The sequence below is a fragment of the Drosophila sechellia genome, chromosome 3L (genome assembly GCF_004382195.2).
Source record: "Drosophila sechellia strain sech25 chromosome 3L, ASM438219v1, whole genome shotgun sequence".
NCBI lineage: Eukaryota > Metazoa > Arthropoda > Insecta > Diptera > Drosophilidae > Drosophila > Drosophila sechellia.
Genome location: NC_045951.1, coordinates 15,618,924 through 15,637,881, shown reverse-complemented (window position 1 = coordinate 15,637,881; position 18,958 = coordinate 15,618,924). Strand labels below are relative to the sequence as shown.

Here is an 18,958-nt window from a genome sequence, read left to right as displayed (position 1 = left end):
CGGTTCGCAGCGGTACTGCGTTTTTGTTTAGAATACGCAAAATAATAACAAAACTAATAATAAACTGCAGGGCAATGCAATTTGAGAGAATCGCGGGCAGCGCTGCAACTGCGACGCCAACTGAGAGGCGGTGGCGGTGGCAGTGGCAGCGACGGTAGCAGCAGCAACAGCAGCAGCTACTTGTTAATAAGCGTATTAAGGTTCCCTTTGATCTGCTTAATCGAATGCCGAAATGAAACTCAACGCGCTTCTGGTCTTCTCGCTCGAGTTCGCTGCCTAAGTCTTTTGTTTTTTGACTGCGCCTCTTTTTTTTCGTTTTGCTCGGTTAATGCTAATTTAGTGTAATTGCAATTATAATGCAAACTCTCATAATTCGCTCATCGCATATATATGCTTTTATTGCTTTCCCTTTATTTTTTTTTTTTTGGTTTTTGGCTGGGTCATTTGGTGTTTTATGGCTGTCGGCGTTTCGTGGAAACGGAGCAATTTTGATATGGCCCTGGACATTCGGCAGCTTGGATGCGGCTTAAAGACATAAAATCTTAATAAAGTAGCCAGCGACTTTTATCTAATTGTAAATCTAAAGGCGAATTCCCCGTTCCGGCAGCAGACCCTTGCCACACTCTTCTCCTTCTATAAAGCAAACTTAATTAATAAGAGATCATTAAAAAATCTTTTTTTTTTTTGTTTTTGGGCCTTTTGATTTTTGCCGTATTTGGCCCCGAAATCGAAATACTTTTTACGATTTACCCCCGCCTCAACGACACCCCGGCACAAGCATAAAATTGATTCGCTTTTGCGAAAAATTTTATCACTGACCAAATTGATTTTAGCTGTTCGCCGCCGCCGCAGCGCTGCTTCAATAGAAATTGTAGGCCTAAAGGAAGAAGGCAAGGAGAGAAAAATGAGAAAAACAAAACAGCGCATGAAAAAATGATGTCCAACTGGCGGCGACGGCGGCGGCAAACTTAAAAGTGGCAAATAGAAAGGAGCCGACCCGGTCGACCAGTCCGATTCAGTGCAATATTTATGCATTAAGTACACGCAATTATTATGCGACAACGGCGGCGGCAGCATCTCAGGAGATTATTGATGCTCGCATTGCTCATACGCAGCGTGGCCATCTACCATCTACCATCCACTTGGCGCTTGTGCCGTTCCAGCAATTAAAACGCCGCCAGCACGCGATGAATGCCATAAACATTTGACGCGCAATCAGCAGCAGCAGCAGTTGCAGTCGCAGTTGCAGTTGCAACTCCTTCGGCTGCTGCAACAGCAACAGCAGCAATTACAGCAGCACAAATTCAAAGACACTCCATGACGATTTTGCCATAGGGATGATCATCTGGCTGTGATGAGTGCTACTTTTACTGCACCGTAAAATATTGTGGCATTAACAAAATCTTTTAATGTTAATATATTAAAGTTGGGTAAGAACAAATTATTGCATTAAAATTTTAATGATTTGTTTATTTCTTGCTATCTTAGATTTGAATCGTGCTTTTATATTTTTAATGATAGCATCTAAAATAGAAAGACTATAAACTATGTTGTAAACTGGAATTGATTTATTTATTAAATTAATGTAACTCTTAATTACGGAATACAATAAAATGGTTTCTTTTAAACGAAAGTCACAAATCCCATGTATTCTGATAAGTGTCAAAAACAATTTGTATTATTTTCGTCGTTCGCCTAAAAACTTTACTTTACCACAGCACGCAAAGCGGTGATGTTTCCAACCCCAGCAAGGTGTGCTACTTTTACTACACTGGAAAAAACCTTTGTCCAAAATTAATTAATAACAATTTTTAGCTAACTTGGTTAAAAAAAAGTACTCACTGAAAAAACTAGATGGTAATTGTTGTGCCAATTTGATAAAGCTTACTCAAATGATTTTGACTGATCCAAAAAAGCAAACATTTTCTTGCGGTGTGGGGCCAGGAAAAACAGATCACGGGCGGACGGACATGGACATTTATTTCGCTTAAGCGCACTAACCGGGTAAACTGGTCGGTGTCTTTGATCCTGGCATTCTATTGTTCCGTTTCAAAGGCCACTATTATGTAAACAATCGGCGGCTTTGATCTTGGCCGCATCAAAGTGTTGCCGCCGCGTTTCATCTTCTGCCGCATGCAGCAAATAGCAAGCAGCAAGCAACAAGCAGCAGCGCCAGCTGATGCGATGCCCCAGCGGAAGATGATGACGATGTTGATGATGATGAGGATGATGACGATGACGATGACGAGAAAGAGGACGGCGAGGAAGCGACAGGCACTGCGTAGTTAAAGCTGCTACATCGCTACCACCGCTGCTGAGCTATATAATTTCGCATAGGCCGATCTGATCACCTGGAGAACGGAGCACCTGGAATACAGAGCCTCTACCTCAGCCTCATAACTTTGGGCATAATCTTCAAAGCGCCGACCGACCGATCGCTTGACATCAATCGAGTCGGCCATTCGGCCGCTCTAAGCCCAACAGATGGGCTCCCGGATCGCCGGTCGCCGATAAGCAATTAAAATTTCATTTAATGCACAACTTTATTATCGGTTCGGCCCAGTCACGGTCACGTCCTTTGATCCTTTTGCCCGATTTCAGGATCCGCTGCACAACTGTTCTCCGGCGTTTCTTCATCTTTATTTTGCGAAAAACCAAAGCGGCCGCTCGCTGTGGGAAACGCAACAGGTGCGTCGAGGCTCCAGCAGCCAGCATCCAGAATCCAGCATCCAAACTCCAGTCGGCAGCAGCATTTCTCCATCCATCTCTAATTTCTTCCAACCGGGATTCATAATTGCATAGCTCTCAATTGACGGAGGTCAGTGATGTTGCATGGTCACCAGGTGCTTTATGGAAATTTTAAATCATTTTACCTAAACTTTATTAAGAACTCTAGGCAAATGCATAGATAATCATTATAATAAATCAGGATATGATTTTACAAAAGTTATTGTTAAATCTTAATTTCTGGTTAAATTTCTATTCATTTTCTTATCTCTTGGAAATAAACGATTTGTTCAATAGGCGTTCAGCTCTATGGTAGCTCCATAGACCGCCAGAGATGCCTGAAATGGTTTCCACACTTGGCCATGGGGCAACCACTTTCTGGTGGCACTCTCTCGGATCGCACGCTCCAATGTTGCACGCTCCTCAGTTTGTGCTGCTGCTGCTGCTGCTGCGGTCCACTTGGCGGCAAATTGCTGTTGCATGGCGATGGTGTTGTTGTTGGCCGGCAACGAAGACGTAGACAAAGTCGGCGAAACAACAAAGCGAAAATCTCTGCATTGGGGCACACGCCATTCCGAACATCAAAGCGCGCCGCCAGCACAGATTTTCTGAGGTTACCAACGCCACCGTTGGGGCAGCAGCAACATCAGCATCAGCAACAGCAGCAGCAGCAACAGCGACGCATGCGCAGAACTCTGCTCATTTGTGTTTTGAGGCGCATTGTGCGACGCGCGTGTTAAGTGGACTGTGAATATGAAAGGAAAGTTCCCAAGGGAGCCAAATAAGTAACGTGAAAGAAGAAGATGCCTCGACTATAGGATACCCTGTACTTTCTTCCTTGATGTCATTTCAGCTAACTACTTAATTGCATTTTTAAGTGCTAAGTAGGAAAGGAATTTGATATGACAACTTTCTTAATTATTAACATGAAACTTACTAACTTACTTACTTACATGAACTTACTAACATAGTAATAAAGGATTCTAGACTTTCAGATATTTGAACAGTAATTTTTATGCTGTGATATGATACACAACGTTGCATACTTATGAGCGTTCGTGGATTGCTCAAGATAATTATATCTTTCGATATTCATTTAAGCTATACTCCATATATATACCACTTGCAATAAATATATCATTTATAAATCTTAATAATAAAACACTTTCAGATATATTTTAAAACATATATACACAATCAGATTGATATGACATAAAATATTTTTTAGGAACACCATAGTCTCTTAATCTCCTTCTTTATGTGGAGTGCAACATACCCTATTGCTGGCGAGGTAACGGGTATGCGCATTTCTTGCCGCCAAATAAATGCAAGTCCAGTTCCTCTCTCCTCTCTCCCCTCTCCCTTTCCTTCTTTTTCCAGCATCCCCTCTGTTCTTAATCAAGAAACGCATCGGCGGCGTATCACGGTAGCACTTTAAACGTAAATTGCTTTTAACATGGTTATTACAATCTTAACGTTTGTCTGGGCCACGAAGCACTTCAGGCGGCGGCAACCTGTTGTTGTTGACGTTGTTATTGTTAGTGCTGCTGCTGCCGCTGCCGCTGCTGTTGTTCTTGTTGCCACAGGCGGCAATAGAATTCCGGCTAAGATCGCTCAGCCGGTCGGTCGGTCGGTCGGTTGATCTTCGTTTGTGTCTTTCTCTGGGATTGGGATTGTGATCGGGATCGGGACTGCGACTGAAACTGGGTCTGGATTACTTTTTCGAAAGATTCGTGTAATTATGATTGCGCGATTATTATTGGATTGAATTAGTTGTCGGTGGATTTTGCTTTAATCGAAATGGTTTTGTTCCTACATCCACCGCTCTCTTCGCTGTTTCTGCGGCTTTCTTTGCTAATTAGTCGAGCACACGGCAAGATCAAAAACGGCATTATTTTGTACACAGTGGGAAATGAAAACAAAGAAATATTTCTTATTTTTGTTTTTCGAAATTTGGAGTATTTCAAAGAAAATGTATCAATCGCTTTTTCTTTTGTTATTAATACATTTTTAACCATTTCAGATACTATGAACTATGTTTCACATTTCGTTTTTCCACTTTAACATTTAACAGTGTAATTATTTAAAGTAAGCGATATCAAATAAAATCTTATCATTCAAAAAGTCATAATTTTACCTCGAGTTTTTCACTTTTTATTGCCGAGTATAAATATTCTCTGTGTAAGTTGGTTGGTTGAAATTGGAGAGCCTGCTGCAGCGGCAGGATTAAGTGCGGCGAGCTAGCCTTTTTGGGCGATAATCTTGCATTTTAAATATTTCGCAAGAAGCAACACGCAAATCCGCTGACTTGTCACACCTTCGAGCGCAGGTACATAGGTGGGCAGCCAGGAAGCAGGGAGGGACTTAAACGTAGCACCTTGTCAGGTGGTGCTGATGGCAATGGCGATGGCGATCCCGAGATGGTGATCAAAGCAACAGCCGCTGATTAAAGACAAAAAAATGAAAACACGACGCACACATGGCAAAAAGAGGGAATTTGTCGCCTTTTGTGTAGCGCTGCATTGCGCAGCAGCGCCGTCAAACGAAAGTATTTAATTTCAGGTAAATTTGTAAGATAAATAATTGTCGCTTACCTGAAGGAGGCGAATGCGATGCGCTTCAAAGAACCTCATTGTGTTTTGCATATGCTGCTATGCGGCGGCGTGTGTGTTCGCCTTTGGCCCAAAGGACCTTCAAAAGGTCCGCCGATGGTGGTGTGTAGATTATGGGACAGCGATGCCATTGGTGCAGCCGGAGGATCGGAGCAACGCCTGCTGCGACCGGATCACAACAGCGGGACACACGGGGACGATCTATAATGCCCCGGATCAGCTGCGGAATCGACACCAGCCCCGCTCGCCACTTCGACGCATCACTTTTGATGATCCGACTACGGGTTGGAAATCGACGAGATTCCCATTTCGAGCAACTCGAAATGTCAAAACACATCCGCCACACACATCGCGCCATCATAGCTCCGATTGAATCCTCAAGAATCTCACAGCTGGTGGCAATGATGACGAATCGGAAATGGAACTGGATGCGCCGATGCGTCGGCCATAATCAATAAGCCGAGAAATTTGGAACCACTTGCTGGGCAGCACAGTGGTACGGATACACAAGTCAGTTGCTTAAAAATTTGAAAGTAATCTATTCCGTTCATGCGCTTTTATAAGTTAATGAAACATCTTAAGTCTGTGCTTTAAAGTTTAATCAATTTCAGACAACCAAAATATTTTTTTTTTTATAAAACTTTTTCTGTTAAGGGTTAAATTTTTTGATATTTTTTAAATTTTGATTATTTTCTAAATTCCATTTATTTTATTCCACTTTATCTACTATTTCAATTAGTTAAAAATGTTTGTCAAAAACTGCTACCCATTGCAGGAATATTCTAGACAGTTGAAGTTGCTGTAAGGAATCCTTAATGCCACCATAAAATGGTAGCAAGCCCACTGTGCACGGGTCACGGCCCATGCCCATTGTCTCCCACTGTGCACTCATCAAATTGTGCCAAGATTTACGAGGCCCTTGATTGAGTTTTCTTGTGCTTTGAATACGGCGAACTTCACACAGGACCACCGCACAGCAAACGAACTGAGATATAAGATGTGAGCTGTGGGATGGGATGGGATGGGATATGTGGGCTATAAGATGGAAGATGGGCGATTTGGGAAAACGGTTTCCTGGTAGTTGGCCATTGTGATGTTCCGATGGTCTGCTCTTCTGCTCTTTTGCTGTTGTTCTGCTTTTAGCCCGGCCAGTGGCTTAAACTGCTTCTGATCACGATGCCATCGGACCTGGCCAGAATGAGAATTTCAGCCGCGCTCTCTGTTGTTTATAAGATGACAAATTGCGCTGATATCGCAACATGTTGATTGAGCGCACACGCGGCAACATTGTGAAGGCTAAGAGCGGCTGGGGTCGGGTCTTCCAATGGGGAATTCTCTGGGCCGGCTGGGGAGCTTGGGTAGATCGTTTTCCAGTTCGGGATCTCGGTGCCCCGGGGCCCAGCGACCATACCATACCATACCATACCATCCCATCGACCATCGACCATCAGCCATCAACCATCCCGTTCTGTGCGCGTGCTCACTCGTTAAGCTCCATTTCGGGCCAAAGCCGGGCCCCAGGTCGTATCTCAACCCAAGTCCCTGGCTGCAGCATGAAAGCCCAGGGAAATAAAGAAATAAATAAAACAGGCAACGGCATAAAACAGACTCCAGCCACAGCAGAAAGTGCACAGAAAGATATTACATAGGGAAAATAATATTAAATCTTTTTATATGCTTTTTATATGCAAACTTAAGTTTCAGAGAGTATTTAAGTATATTAACTTTCTTTGAAAAATAATATAAAAATTCAAAACTTTAAAATCATAGTTTTGTTGGAATAAATATAAAGATATATGACTAAAGATGTCATTATTATTATAATGTAATTATAATATATGAATAATGGACAGACAATAATTGAAAATAATAATTATACTCATTTCCTAATTTTTCTATTTATCCCAAATTTAAATTTATATTCTTAATTATTAGTGCTGTTCTTAACTTTAAGCTGTAAAGTATCTGTATCTGTAACGCATTCAAGTACTCAATATTTTCCAGTGCATGGAGAGAGGGAGAGCGTTCTGGATAGGTGGAGAGAAAAAAACAGAAACACAAAGAAGACTGGAGATGCCGACAAAGTAATAAACCAATTAGGACATCAAAGTGTTCAGCCGACAGCGGCAGAGCAGCGGCAGCGACGTCGGCAGAGCGCAATCGCTGGAGATCAGAGAAGATCACAGAATTTTGCGCTGATCCGACTTTGATTCTAAGCTACTAAGCGCAACCTACATATGTCACCGGTTGCCACGCCCCTCCGCCTCGCCCAGAAGTTCTTCTCCAGAACCCGGAACCATTCTCTATTTCCATTTCCACTTTTATATGCCGAAAAAAATAACAATCTCCAGTTTCAGAGGCAAACCACTTTGATCTCGTCAAAAGGATCAAATGTTCACTTGGGCACTTTTTACAATAGTAAACAATAGTTGTGATTAATTAACCGTTGTTTGTTTGCCTAGCATATTAGCGTACTATTACATAATGACGAAAGTCCATAAACTTAAGGTTTAAAAAGGATTTGAATAGATAAACTAAATTTATGATAAGAGAAGTGATTTAAGTTTTATTATTTGTTAATGAGTTTGTCAACTTATCTTGCTGTGGTACAGAAAATGCACTTTGTTTACATAATTAAAATTTGTTTAATAATTAATCGAATCGAATAGTTATCGAATAGTTGTCATACCTTTAAGTGTTTGTAATACTATTTTTCGTAATATTAAAACTCTACAAACTTATACAGTGTGTTTATGTACCTAAGAATAGTTAATTATCAATATTTTAATTCATAAACAGTAAAGTAATTTATATACAATAAAATATAGCTTAATGACCAGGAGAACCCAAAAATATCACCATATTCACATATTGTCACCAATTTCCGAATTCGTGGAATCTCGAGAGTCGGCTGGCGCCTGCTCATCTGGGCTCCCACCCACATTATTGGCATTAAGTTGGCATTATGCAGATATCTCAATTCGTTATCATTTAAATCATCGGCACATGTGCGCCCACGCCAAACGGGAGCTGATCTGCGGCGGATCTGGCCAAAAGCGGCGGCATTCATTAAGAATTTAAATCGCACATAATTAAGGCTCAATAAATAGCCGATCCGGCTTCAATATGGGGCATACGATTTTTAAAAAGGCAGCAGGCGGAGACAACAAACAAAAAACAAAGCCGAGCGAAGATAACAAACGATAAGCGGAGCGGCATAATTAAATCATAAGACGTTGAACACATCATTAAAATCGTTCAAATCGCTACTCGACTTTAAAACTGGCTGCGGGGATTCAGCCAAAACAATATAAATAAACATTTATAAAATGTATATTTATTTATGAGCATTTCTTTGTTTATTAATTCGAATGGGGGTCTGTGTGTCGCCAATTCGATTGGATCATGTGGGTGATCAGCGGCTCAAGCTGGAGAGGATTGGGAATGCCACGGCACGTGGTAAACGCGCTGCATCAAAGGCGCCGGCCACATCCCACCTCAATGTAAAGCTGGCTTCAATCTGGCGGCATCCAACATCCAGCAAGATTGAAGATCGAAGATCCAAGATCCCGCATCCCGCATCCCGCAAGTCCAGCGGCGGCATCGATATACATATAATCAGGCCGCTCCGCCAGGCTGCGGAGGCGATGTCCATAAAACTGGTTACAAACGCACATAAACCATTTAAGCCGAAAAGAAATCGGCGCGCTGGCAACTCTAACGAGATAAAAACAACTCGCAGCCACTTTGAATGGTATTTTATTTTGTTTTTCTCGAATTTTTTTTTTGAGTTTCTGATTTTTGTTGGGTTTTGAGCCAGAAATCGATTTGGCTGTTATTTTCGATATTTTCGCCTTCTCGCGTTTGCGGCCTTTTGCATTTCAAAGGAGGCCGGCATTTCATTTCACAAAGTCAAAACAGTTAATTTATATCATGTCGCGACTACTGGTCTTACTGATTTTGCATTTTCGACAGACCTCCGGCTACCGTCTTTCGAAATTGAAATATGAAAATGAAATCAATTTGGGGCCAGAAACCTGATTAGCACCCCTCCCCCATTCCCAGTCGACTACTTAATGCACGCATAGAAGATTGAAGCCCAGATTGGATGAGTCTGGGATTTGGAAAATCGAGAGATCGCAAATTAGTCACATTATAAATGTACATACAGATATGTGCGGCCATAAATTTGCGTATATATCTCAGTGGCACTCATTTGCTGAATGGAGCTGAAAACGAAAATGAAATGGTACACTGCACGAAACATTTGGTGCTTTTGATATATCATAGTGGGTATTCAGGAAATTTGCAGTGGGACATTTTTATATTATCAAAAATAAATTAGTCATTTGGTAGAAAAGGATTGAAAATTGTTTAAATCTATTATTTACAAAAAAAAATAAATCTATTTTACTTTAATGCAACTGAAACTTGTTTTATAGGGAACTATTTTGAAAAACTTTTACTTTCATCAATTAGAGTTTATAAGTTTTACAAAATAAGGTGGTAATACAAAAAAGAGGTTTATATATAAACTAATAAACTAACAACCTGAATAATGAATATATATCTATAATGTGTATAATATAAATAATTTTTGATAGTTTACATAATTGTTAAGCCAAACCCATTACTTATTTTTCTTTGTGCATCGAAGCGAGCTGGACGAGATGCGGGGGACGACGGTATGTGGCCTTGACGCTGCGGTGCGACTGCGTAACTAAGTAGCCGCCGCAGGACAGCCGCACCGTCACCATCGCCATGGCACCATCACCATCACCATCACCACCACCACCATCACCACCATCAGCAACGGCATCAGCATCACAATCTCCGCCAGCAGCAGGTGCACCAAGTCAAGTCGGCCGGGCTCAAAAGGTGCCGCTGAGCCTGAGCTAATTTCAAATTACACACTTCATTCGCCCGGGGAACTGGGACAGCGACTTGGACTGCGATTGGGACTGGGATTGGGATTGAAAACGGTATTGGTATCGGGACATGGGGCTGAGTAAGCCGCTTTTGAAGCCAACCACAATTGACAAGCGTGCCCCGCACACCGCACTATGCACCACTCCATACCCTACTATGCACCATATCCATGCTATGCCATATCCATACCTATACCGCTCTGATCCTTAAGATCAAAGCCGCCGGCCGCCCGCACGCTCAGTCCTCCTCATCCGCCAAAAGGAAAAGGTCCGAGATGCAGTCACTTGCCTAACGGTCGATCGATGGGCTCGTAATGTGCGTGCAAGATGGATTTTCGGGCACCGTGGGTGTGGCTTATTTTAAAGCAATTAGGCCCATAGTGAAGCGTGTCTGCTGATGTCTCTGATGTACGAGGACACTTTTGACTATTGTCCGTGCCAGCCTTTCATCTCGCCCGCTAACAGATCATTTGAGTCTGGTCATTTCGGGCCATTAAACTGATTAGTTGCGGCCAAGGGGGACGCTTGAAAATTACTCAAATCTGTGATTGATACTATACAGGAACAGGAGAGTATAGTCAAAAATAGATGCTATAAGTCCATACAAAATTGTTTATGAAAAGAGAAAAAAAAAGTCCATACAAAATTGTTTATGAAAAGAAAAAATAGGTCATTTTAAGCTGTGAATTAAAAATCTATGACCATACTAAATACCTAAGTAGCTTCCTAATACTAATACACGCGTATCTACATGAGCTGTAAAGTAAAATATCGTGTAGAAACTACAAATGTTAGAAACCGTTATAATTGGTAACATTCAATCGTTACATTTTTGTGGCAACTCGTCGCACTTTTTCCACTGTGCGGCATAGAGTGACCAACGTTCAGCAACTACACTTGATATTTCCTGCGCAATGGTCATACTGTTAATCTATCGCACCGCATGGGATCTATCGCTTGCGCGACTACGGTCACATTGTTCGGTGGTTGTAAAAATTCCGTGAGTGTTTCGCAGCGACTCCGATTTTAAACGCGAATTACCCAACGAAAGAGTGCATTATACCGTGGAAAGCGAAGTCCACCCGCCCAGCGACCTTGCGGAGTGGTAAAATGTCTTGTGCGGCCACCCTCTCGTCGGCCAAGGACTCCACCAATGCAAATGCCAGTGGTGGTGGTGGTGTAGGAGGAGGAGGAGCACCGACAAACAGCAATACCAACACTAACACCAACACACAGTCCACAGCTGTGGGTGTGGTAGTGAGCAGTGCAGCGGGCGGAGGTGTTGGTGTTGGTGGCGGAGGAGTTGGGGGTGGTTCCCTTCCCGGTGGCACCACCTCCTCGTCCTCCGCCTCCGCCACCGGTGGCGTTGCAGCGGGCGGCGGCGGCAATTCGGCAGCGGCACTCGTCCGAAGATTCTCCATGGAGGGCGTGGGCGCCAGGGTGATCCGTGGACCGGACTGGAAGTGGAACAAACAGGTGGGCATGATCGAGGGGGGGTCCCAGCTGGTTTTGCTTTATCTTCCAGTGAAACAAGAACTCTCCCCGTTCTCAATTGACCGATCAATTAATTTAATTGCACACCGCGCAACTCGATTCTTGACATCTGGCCAAACTAGTCAAGTTTCTCTTTTCGGATTACTAACCAGAATCCCAATGGGGACACTTGTGATCCTAGAAAGTGGGTTTGAAGTCCTACTTCAGTGCACTGAGAAAATCCAGTTACTAGATTATAAATATTTATCGTTACTTTGATAGCATTGCAATTTAAGTGAGATCAAAGGGCACGACCAAAAAAGTATTTCAATTTACGCAAGAATGATAGCGTAGTTAACACTTTAAGTTATTCATGTACTCAATTCATCTCTTCCCAAGCTTACATTTACATTTAACAAGTGTAACCTTTGGTTGCCTAATTATGTCTTAACAAATGGCTTGTGAGTCATAACTCATACATACATCATAACTCTGATGCAAGCTTTGAAAGTCTGTTTGCTTTAGCGCGGAAAAACGATTTGAAAGTGCAGAAAGATACAAAATAGGCAAGATTAAAGTAGAGACATTTCCGCACATAATTTCTTTAACTGATTTGATGAAGATTTACCAGCATGATGAAATATCCAAGCCAATAATCAGTGACACGATTTGACTAATCATAATGCAGATAAAAATTCAAGTGCATTTACAATATGCTGAAGCATTTCAACATTCAAGTATTAACAGTATTAGTTGTTTAGCAAAATATTAGTTCAAATAAGTTCATTAAATCAGAAAACCTAGAATACTTTAAATTTTACTTCGAATGCTTTACATGAGCTGCTAGCAATCGCTGAACAAATAGAACCCTATTGCATAGAAATGGAGGGTATGCAAACCCTCATTCCCTTTAGATTTATTTATTTATTTTTGACTTGTTGATCGCATTTAGAGATAGCCAAACGAATTTGCAGCGACTGCCTACCTTAACACTTAGTTAGTTGCTATTATGCACTTCGGCTATAGCTTTCGCATCCTAATCAGCGTGGGTTACGAAATGGAAAATCGAAAGATTGACTGAGTCACTAATAAAATATTTTTTCGTTTCGATACTCTGCAGGACGGCGGCGAAGGACACGTGGGCACCGTTCGCAATTTTGAATCCGCCGAGGAGGTGGTCGTGGTCTGGGACAATGGAACGGCTGCCAACTACCGCTGCGCCGGAGCTTATGATCTGCGCATCCTGGACAGTGCACCCACAGGCGTAAAGCACGAGGGCACCATGTGCGACACTTGCCGCCAACAACCGATCTTTGGCATCCGCTGGAAGTGTGCCGAGTGCATTAACTACGATTTGTGCTCCATTTGCTACCACGGAGATAAACATCATCTGAGGCACCGTTTCTACAGGATCACCACGCCAGGAGGTGAACGAACCATGCTGGAACCGCGTCGTAAGTCCAAAAAAGTGCTTGCCAGAGGCATATTCCCGGGAGCTCGTGTGGTTCGCGGCGTGGATTGGCAGTGGGAAGATCAGGACGGAGGCGTTGGTCGGCGTGGCAAGGTCAACGAGATCCAGGACTGGTCTTCGGCATCGCCAAGATCGGCAGCCTACGTGATTTGGGACAATGGCTCCAAGAATCTGTACCGCGTGGGATTTGAGGGCATGGCAGATCTAAAGGTCGTTAACGATGCCAAGGGTAGTAACGTTTACCGGGATCATCTGCCACTGCTGGGCGAAAACGGTCCCGGAAAAGGACCGCATGGCTTCCAGATCGGCGACAAGGTAACCGTGGATCTAGACCTAGAAATCGTTCAGTCTCTGCAGCATGGACATGGTGGCTGGACCGATGGCATGTTCGAGTGCCTAAGCAACGCGGGAATGGTCGTGGGCATCGATGAGGATCACGACATTGTGGTGGCCTACAATTCCGGCAATCGCTGGACATTCAATCCAGCCGTCCTCACAAAAGTATCCTCGCCAACCACTGCTCCGCCCGAGTTTCAAGTGGGCGACATTGTCAAGATCTGTTCGGATGTGGAGAGCATCAAGATTTTACAGCGAGGACACGGCGAGTGGGCTGACGCCATGCAATTGACTCTGGGAAAGATCGGTCGCGTGCAGCAGGTCTACCATGATAACGACCTTAAAGTGGAGGTGGGCAATACTTCGTGGACCTACAATCCGCTGGCCGTTTGCAAGGTGGCTTCTTCCACTGCCTCCGATGGGAGCTGCGCTCCAGTTATCCCCAGTAGTGAACGTCTTTCGGCCATTCTCAAAAAGCTGTTCGAACCAAATGTCTCCGGCGATGCCACTGAGGAATTTGTCAAGGCAGCAGCAAATGGATTTGCAGTAAGTACACGAAAATACGTTTAACACTTGATATTAAATAAATTGTCTCGCGTTTCCAGGCACGTTGCGAGGAGTACTTGGCTGGCGCAGCTCAACCCTCGACCTCCAGTGCATCGCCCAGTTCTGGACCGGATGTCAATGTGAATGGTGTGTTTGCCGGACATACTGCTCTGCAAGCAGCCAGCCAGAATGGCCATATTGAAGTGATACAGGTACTACTACGGCACGCCGTCGACGTAGAAATTGAGGACAAGGACGGAGATCGCGCTGTCCACCACGCCGCGTTTGGTGATGAGGCGGCGGTGATCGAGATATTGGCCAAAGCCGGTGCGGACTTAAATGCTCGCAATAAGCGAAGGCAGACGTCTCTGCACATTGCTGTCAATAAGGGCCATTTGAACGTAGTGAAGACGCTTCTAACGCTAGGTTGCCATCCTAGTTTGCAAGATTCCGAGGGCGATACCCCCCTACACGATGCCATATCTAAGGAGCACGACGAGATGCTGTCCCTGTTGCTGGACTTCGGGGCTGACATCACGCTAAACAACAATAATGGATTCAATGCATTGCATCATGCTGCTCTCAAGGGTAATCCCAGTGCCATGAAGATCCTGCTCACCAAGACGAACCGTCCGTGGATTGTGGAGGAGAAGAAGGATGATGGCTACACAGCACTGCACCTGGCAGCCCTTAACAACCACGTTGAAATTGCTGAGCTACTAGTGCATATGGGTAAGGCCAATATGGATAGGCAAAATGTGAATCTACAGACGGCTTTGCATCTTGCTGTGGAGCGTCAGCATGTGCAGATCGTCAAGCTGCTGGTGCAGGATGGTGCAGATCTAAACATACCCGACAAAGACGGGGATACTCCGCTGCATGAAGCGCTGCGGCATCACACTCTCTCGCAGCTGAAGCAACTGCAAGATGTGGAAGGTTTTGGTAAGCTCTTGATGGGCCTGAGGAATGCTAATAACAAGAAGGCTTCTGCTTCGATTGCATGCTTCTTGGCTGCCAATGGAGCTGATTTGACTTTAAAGAATCGCAAGCAGCAGACCCCGCTGGACCTGTGCCCGGATCCCAATCTCTGCAAGACCCTGGTCAAGTGCTATAACGAAAGGAAGACCGACGACTCTGAGTTGCCCGGAAATGTGGCTGGCACGAGTTCAAATGCCAGGGCAAGAGCAGCCAGTGGTAGCTTAAATCAGTCCTCCTCATCCAATATGCCGCTTTCCAGCCTGGCTGCCTCATCCACTTTCCCAGCTGCCTCATCTTCCATATTTGCGCTCAATGGCATCGCCAACGAAATGAGCCAGTCCCTGCACGAGGATCCTCCGAAATCGTCAGCCAGCCTGGATGAGTGCCTGGTTTGCTCGGATGCCAAGCGGGATACGGTGTTTAAACCCTGTGGCCATGTCAGTTGCTGCGAGACCTGCGCTCCGAGGGTGAAGAAGTGCCTCATCTGTCGGGAGACCGTCTCCTCGCGCGAAAAGATCGACGAGTGTCTGGTGTGCTCGGATCGCAGGGCAGCCGTTTTCTTCCGCCCCTGTGGCCATATGGTCGCATGTGAGCACTGCAGTGCTTTGATGAAAAAGTGCGTCCTGTGTCGCACACAAATCGATGAGATATTGTCCTTCAGTCTCTGCTGCGGAGGGAGTGGCCGACCGGAGAAGGTGTCCATGGCAGCTGGAGCGATGGCAACAGTGGGCTTGCCGCTGCCCGACGATCGTTTCATGGAAGCTGCAGCAGCGGCAGCTTGTGCCAATGCCTCCGGCCATAGCGTGGCCATGAACAACACCGTGGTTACTCCGGTGGCGGGCAGCAGTAATCAATTGAATAGCCAGAATAATCTCCTGGCCGCCGCAGCAGCCTCGTCGAATGTCTCGAATCTGGCAGCAGCTGGAAACGCGATGGTGGCTCCTTCCAATGTCAACAACTTCCAGATGGATGATGTCCAAAAGTTGAAGCAGCAGTTGCAGGACATCAAGGAACAGGTGAGCTCAAATTAGATTGAAAACATGTTCAGTGACTGATCCCTATATCTATCTTATAGACTATGTGTCCTGTCTGCTTCGACCGCATAAAGAACATGGTCTTCCTATGTGGCCACGGCACGTGCCAGATGTGCGGCGACCAGATTGAGGGGTGTCCCATTTGCCGCAAGACCGTGGAAAAACGCATCCTGCTCTTCTGAAGCCCGTTCCCGGCTCACACATTCCGCGCACAGTCTGCACAGCCTTCGAAGTATTAGGATATTTAAAGGACTCACATTCTTATACACACATATATACACACACAATATCATATATATATAACTATATATCGATTGGTCTTATAAAGCAAAAATATATTTTTAACAAATATTCAAACAAAAACATTAAGCGGAAATACTTTTGCTTGGCTCCTTGCTAATCAGATCCCTCAGAATGTCCTTCTTGGCCTGGAAATAGTCACGGAACCAGAAAATATGATCCTTCTTTTCCTGGGCAGTCAAATAGGGATTCTTGGACAAGCCGACGCAGACGAGCTCCATGAAATGGCGAATAGGTCCCTTGCTAGGACACCAATCCTCGAGATGTTGTTCCAGGAAAATGTGTTCCGAGAAGTCCACGTTATGCTCGTCCTCCCAATCCTGCTCATTATTGATGGGAAAGCGCCACACCTTCTTCTGATCCGTCCACAAGACCATTTGTTCGAAGTAGTTCGCCGGGGGATGGGAAGCTTGTAGACTAAGCTCCCGCTCACTCAGCTGTGACCAGGTTGAAAGGATGTCGTTGGAAATGGGCAACTGGGTATCCTTGAAGATACCCAACGGTTCTCCGCCATACAAATTGACACTGCCTGTAAAAGACTCAGCCTCTCGTTTGGTTTGCCTCTTTGGCCGCTGGTAAGCCCCATCTCGGTTCTGTGGCTTGGTTCGGGAAGCCAGCGAGCGGCGAACGTACTCGCCGCGGGTCTGCTCCACCTGCTGCGGCTGCTGACGACGGTCGATCTTCATGCCCACGATTAGATCACTGTTGTGTAAGGAAAATAAATTCAATTGGATTATCCATTAATCCAAGTAAATGATTTTTACCCACCTCAGATTAAGTTCCTTATCACCAGAAGGAGATCCCGAAGCATCTGCCGTCTGATTTCCTCCGGTTGCTGCTGCAGAGGACTCGCTTCCATGGCCAAGGAGTTTGGCCAATAGCTCCGACTCTGTCTGCTTCTTGTCGCTCTCACTGATGCCCAGCATGCTAGCAATATTCTTGGCAGCAGTTAGAACATTCTTGGCGGCCGCCTCCTGTTTTTGGGCCTCCCTCCGCTTCCTGTTGGCATCGCCAGGACGTGGAAAGTCCGATGCCGAGAGCTGATCCGTGGCCTGCATGGTGCCCAACAGGCGGTTCAGTCGCTGGGCCGCCGTTTCCACGGGTTTCTCCTTCTTCTTCGTTGGCTTTTCGTCGTCCGAAGAGGAGTATCCATCGTCGTTTTTGGACTGCGAGGAGGAGTAGTTGACCAATCCCACGTTTTTGAAGGCAGCCGGTAAGAGGGAACTGAAAAATAAGGGGTCAGGTGACGGATTCCTTTTGGTTATTTCAAATTAGACGGGTGGCCTACCGTAGGCCCAATCTCTGGGAACTTCGTATGGCCAACATTTTATAATATTTCTTTGATAATTTTAACTAGAAATAAAACCAAAGAAATCGGTCGCGTAACAACAATTCGTCGGAGAGTTGCCAGACTTGATTAACTCTTTGCGCTGCCCTTTAAGTTAGTTTATAGTTAAATTTGGCTTTATTTTCTGTTTGACTTCATTTATCTTATCCCTTGATTGGGAATATTTTAACTAACCTAATCATTTCATAGACATCTGTTTCTTATATTATTTTATATAATCGGAAAATAAAATGTTTCTAAAATTACATTTTAAATCAAGAATTTGTCTAGATTGACTTGACCACAGTTGGCAGCCCATTGCACCAAAAAGTATGACCTTTGATTTTCAAATTTGAAAATATATTAAACTAATTAGGTACTTTACAAACATTTTGCTCCTTATACATAATCCCACCTGTACATCTTAGCTAAATACGAAATGTTACCACTTTTTCTTTGCACTTGGTATTAAGTCTCGCATCCTCCGCGGTCACACTAATCACACGTTTTGTTTTTTGCGCTATTCCAGTTACTTTTTTTCGACGTACACACGCGTTTTGTTATTTTGCGCGATTAATTAATGGCAAAAATTAGAAAAAAAATTAAATAACGAGAAGAAATAACGAAAACACCAGCGGCCGAGCAAGTGTGCGTGCGAGAGTGTGTGTGAGTGCTGTGTCTGTGTGGGCGTTTATAAATAAAACGCTGCGAAGCTGTGTGCGAAAAGTAGACGCGGATAAAGAAGTAAAAGAATGAGCGCAACCAAAAACAAGAGCGAAGGAAAGATAGAAAGTGTTTTTTATTGAAATTCGTTGAAAAGTTTTAAATTTACTAAAACCGAGAGGCGAAAGTGCAACAGAGCGAAAGAAAGAGCGATAAATAGCGAGGTGAATATCAAAGGGAAAACCCATTTGCATCGAGAAATAAAACGAAGCGAACGGACGGCCAAAGCGTAATTGTAAAATTCCACTGTCTGGGGCAGGCTATCAATTGGTGCATGTGTGTGTGTGTGTGAGCTATATATACGTGGTAGATGTATATATGTACGGCATATATACAGCACGACACTTACCATATATGCGAAGAAAACATGGAATCATCTCGCGATAATTGCCATATCCAATGTATCTCTATCTATCTCTCATGAGTGTGCAACATTTTGCAGCTATCCTATCCGAAACCGATCTGAATCAGTATCTGAATCCGAATCCGATTTATCAACCTGT

General features: G+C 44.3%; 2 protein-coding genes across 3 annotated transcripts; one reads left to right on the top strand and one right to left on the bottom strand.

Moving 5' to 3' along the window:
• Positions 1-11,235: 11,235 nt before the first annotated feature.
• Positions 11,236-16,426, top strand: LOC6605856 (E3 ubiquitin-protein ligase mind-bomb). Its single transcript, XM_032717423.1, has 4 exons — positions 11,236-11,743; positions 12,861-14,093; positions 14,153-16,087; positions 16,147-16,426. Exons 1-4 carry the CDS (start codon positions 11,378-11,380, stop codon positions 16,285-16,287), a joined length of 3,675 nt encoding a protein of 1,224 aa, XP_032573314.1. The 5' UTR covers positions 11,236-11,377; the 3' UTR covers positions 16,288-16,426.
• On the bottom strand, positions 16,420-18,901 carry LOC6605855 (28S ribosomal protein S31, mitochondrial). Of its 2 annotated transcripts, none has more exons than XM_032717424.1 (3): positions 18,805-18,901; positions 17,174-17,629; positions 16,420-17,107 (listed from the first exon to the last, which is right to left on the bottom strand). In XM_032717424.1, exons 1-3 carry the CDS (start codon positions 18,822-18,824, stop codon positions 16,471-16,473), a joined length of 1,113 nt encoding a protein of 370 aa, XP_032573315.1. In that variant the 5' UTR covers positions 18,825-18,901; the 3' UTR covers positions 16,420-16,470. The 2 variants fall into 2 exon arrangements, with proteins under 2 accessions (XP_032573315.1, XP_002030669.1); XM_002030633.2 differs by lacking the exon at positions 18,805-18,901 and adding an exon at positions 17,694-17,820.
• Between the last annotated feature and the right edge of the window lie 57 nt (positions 18,902-18,958).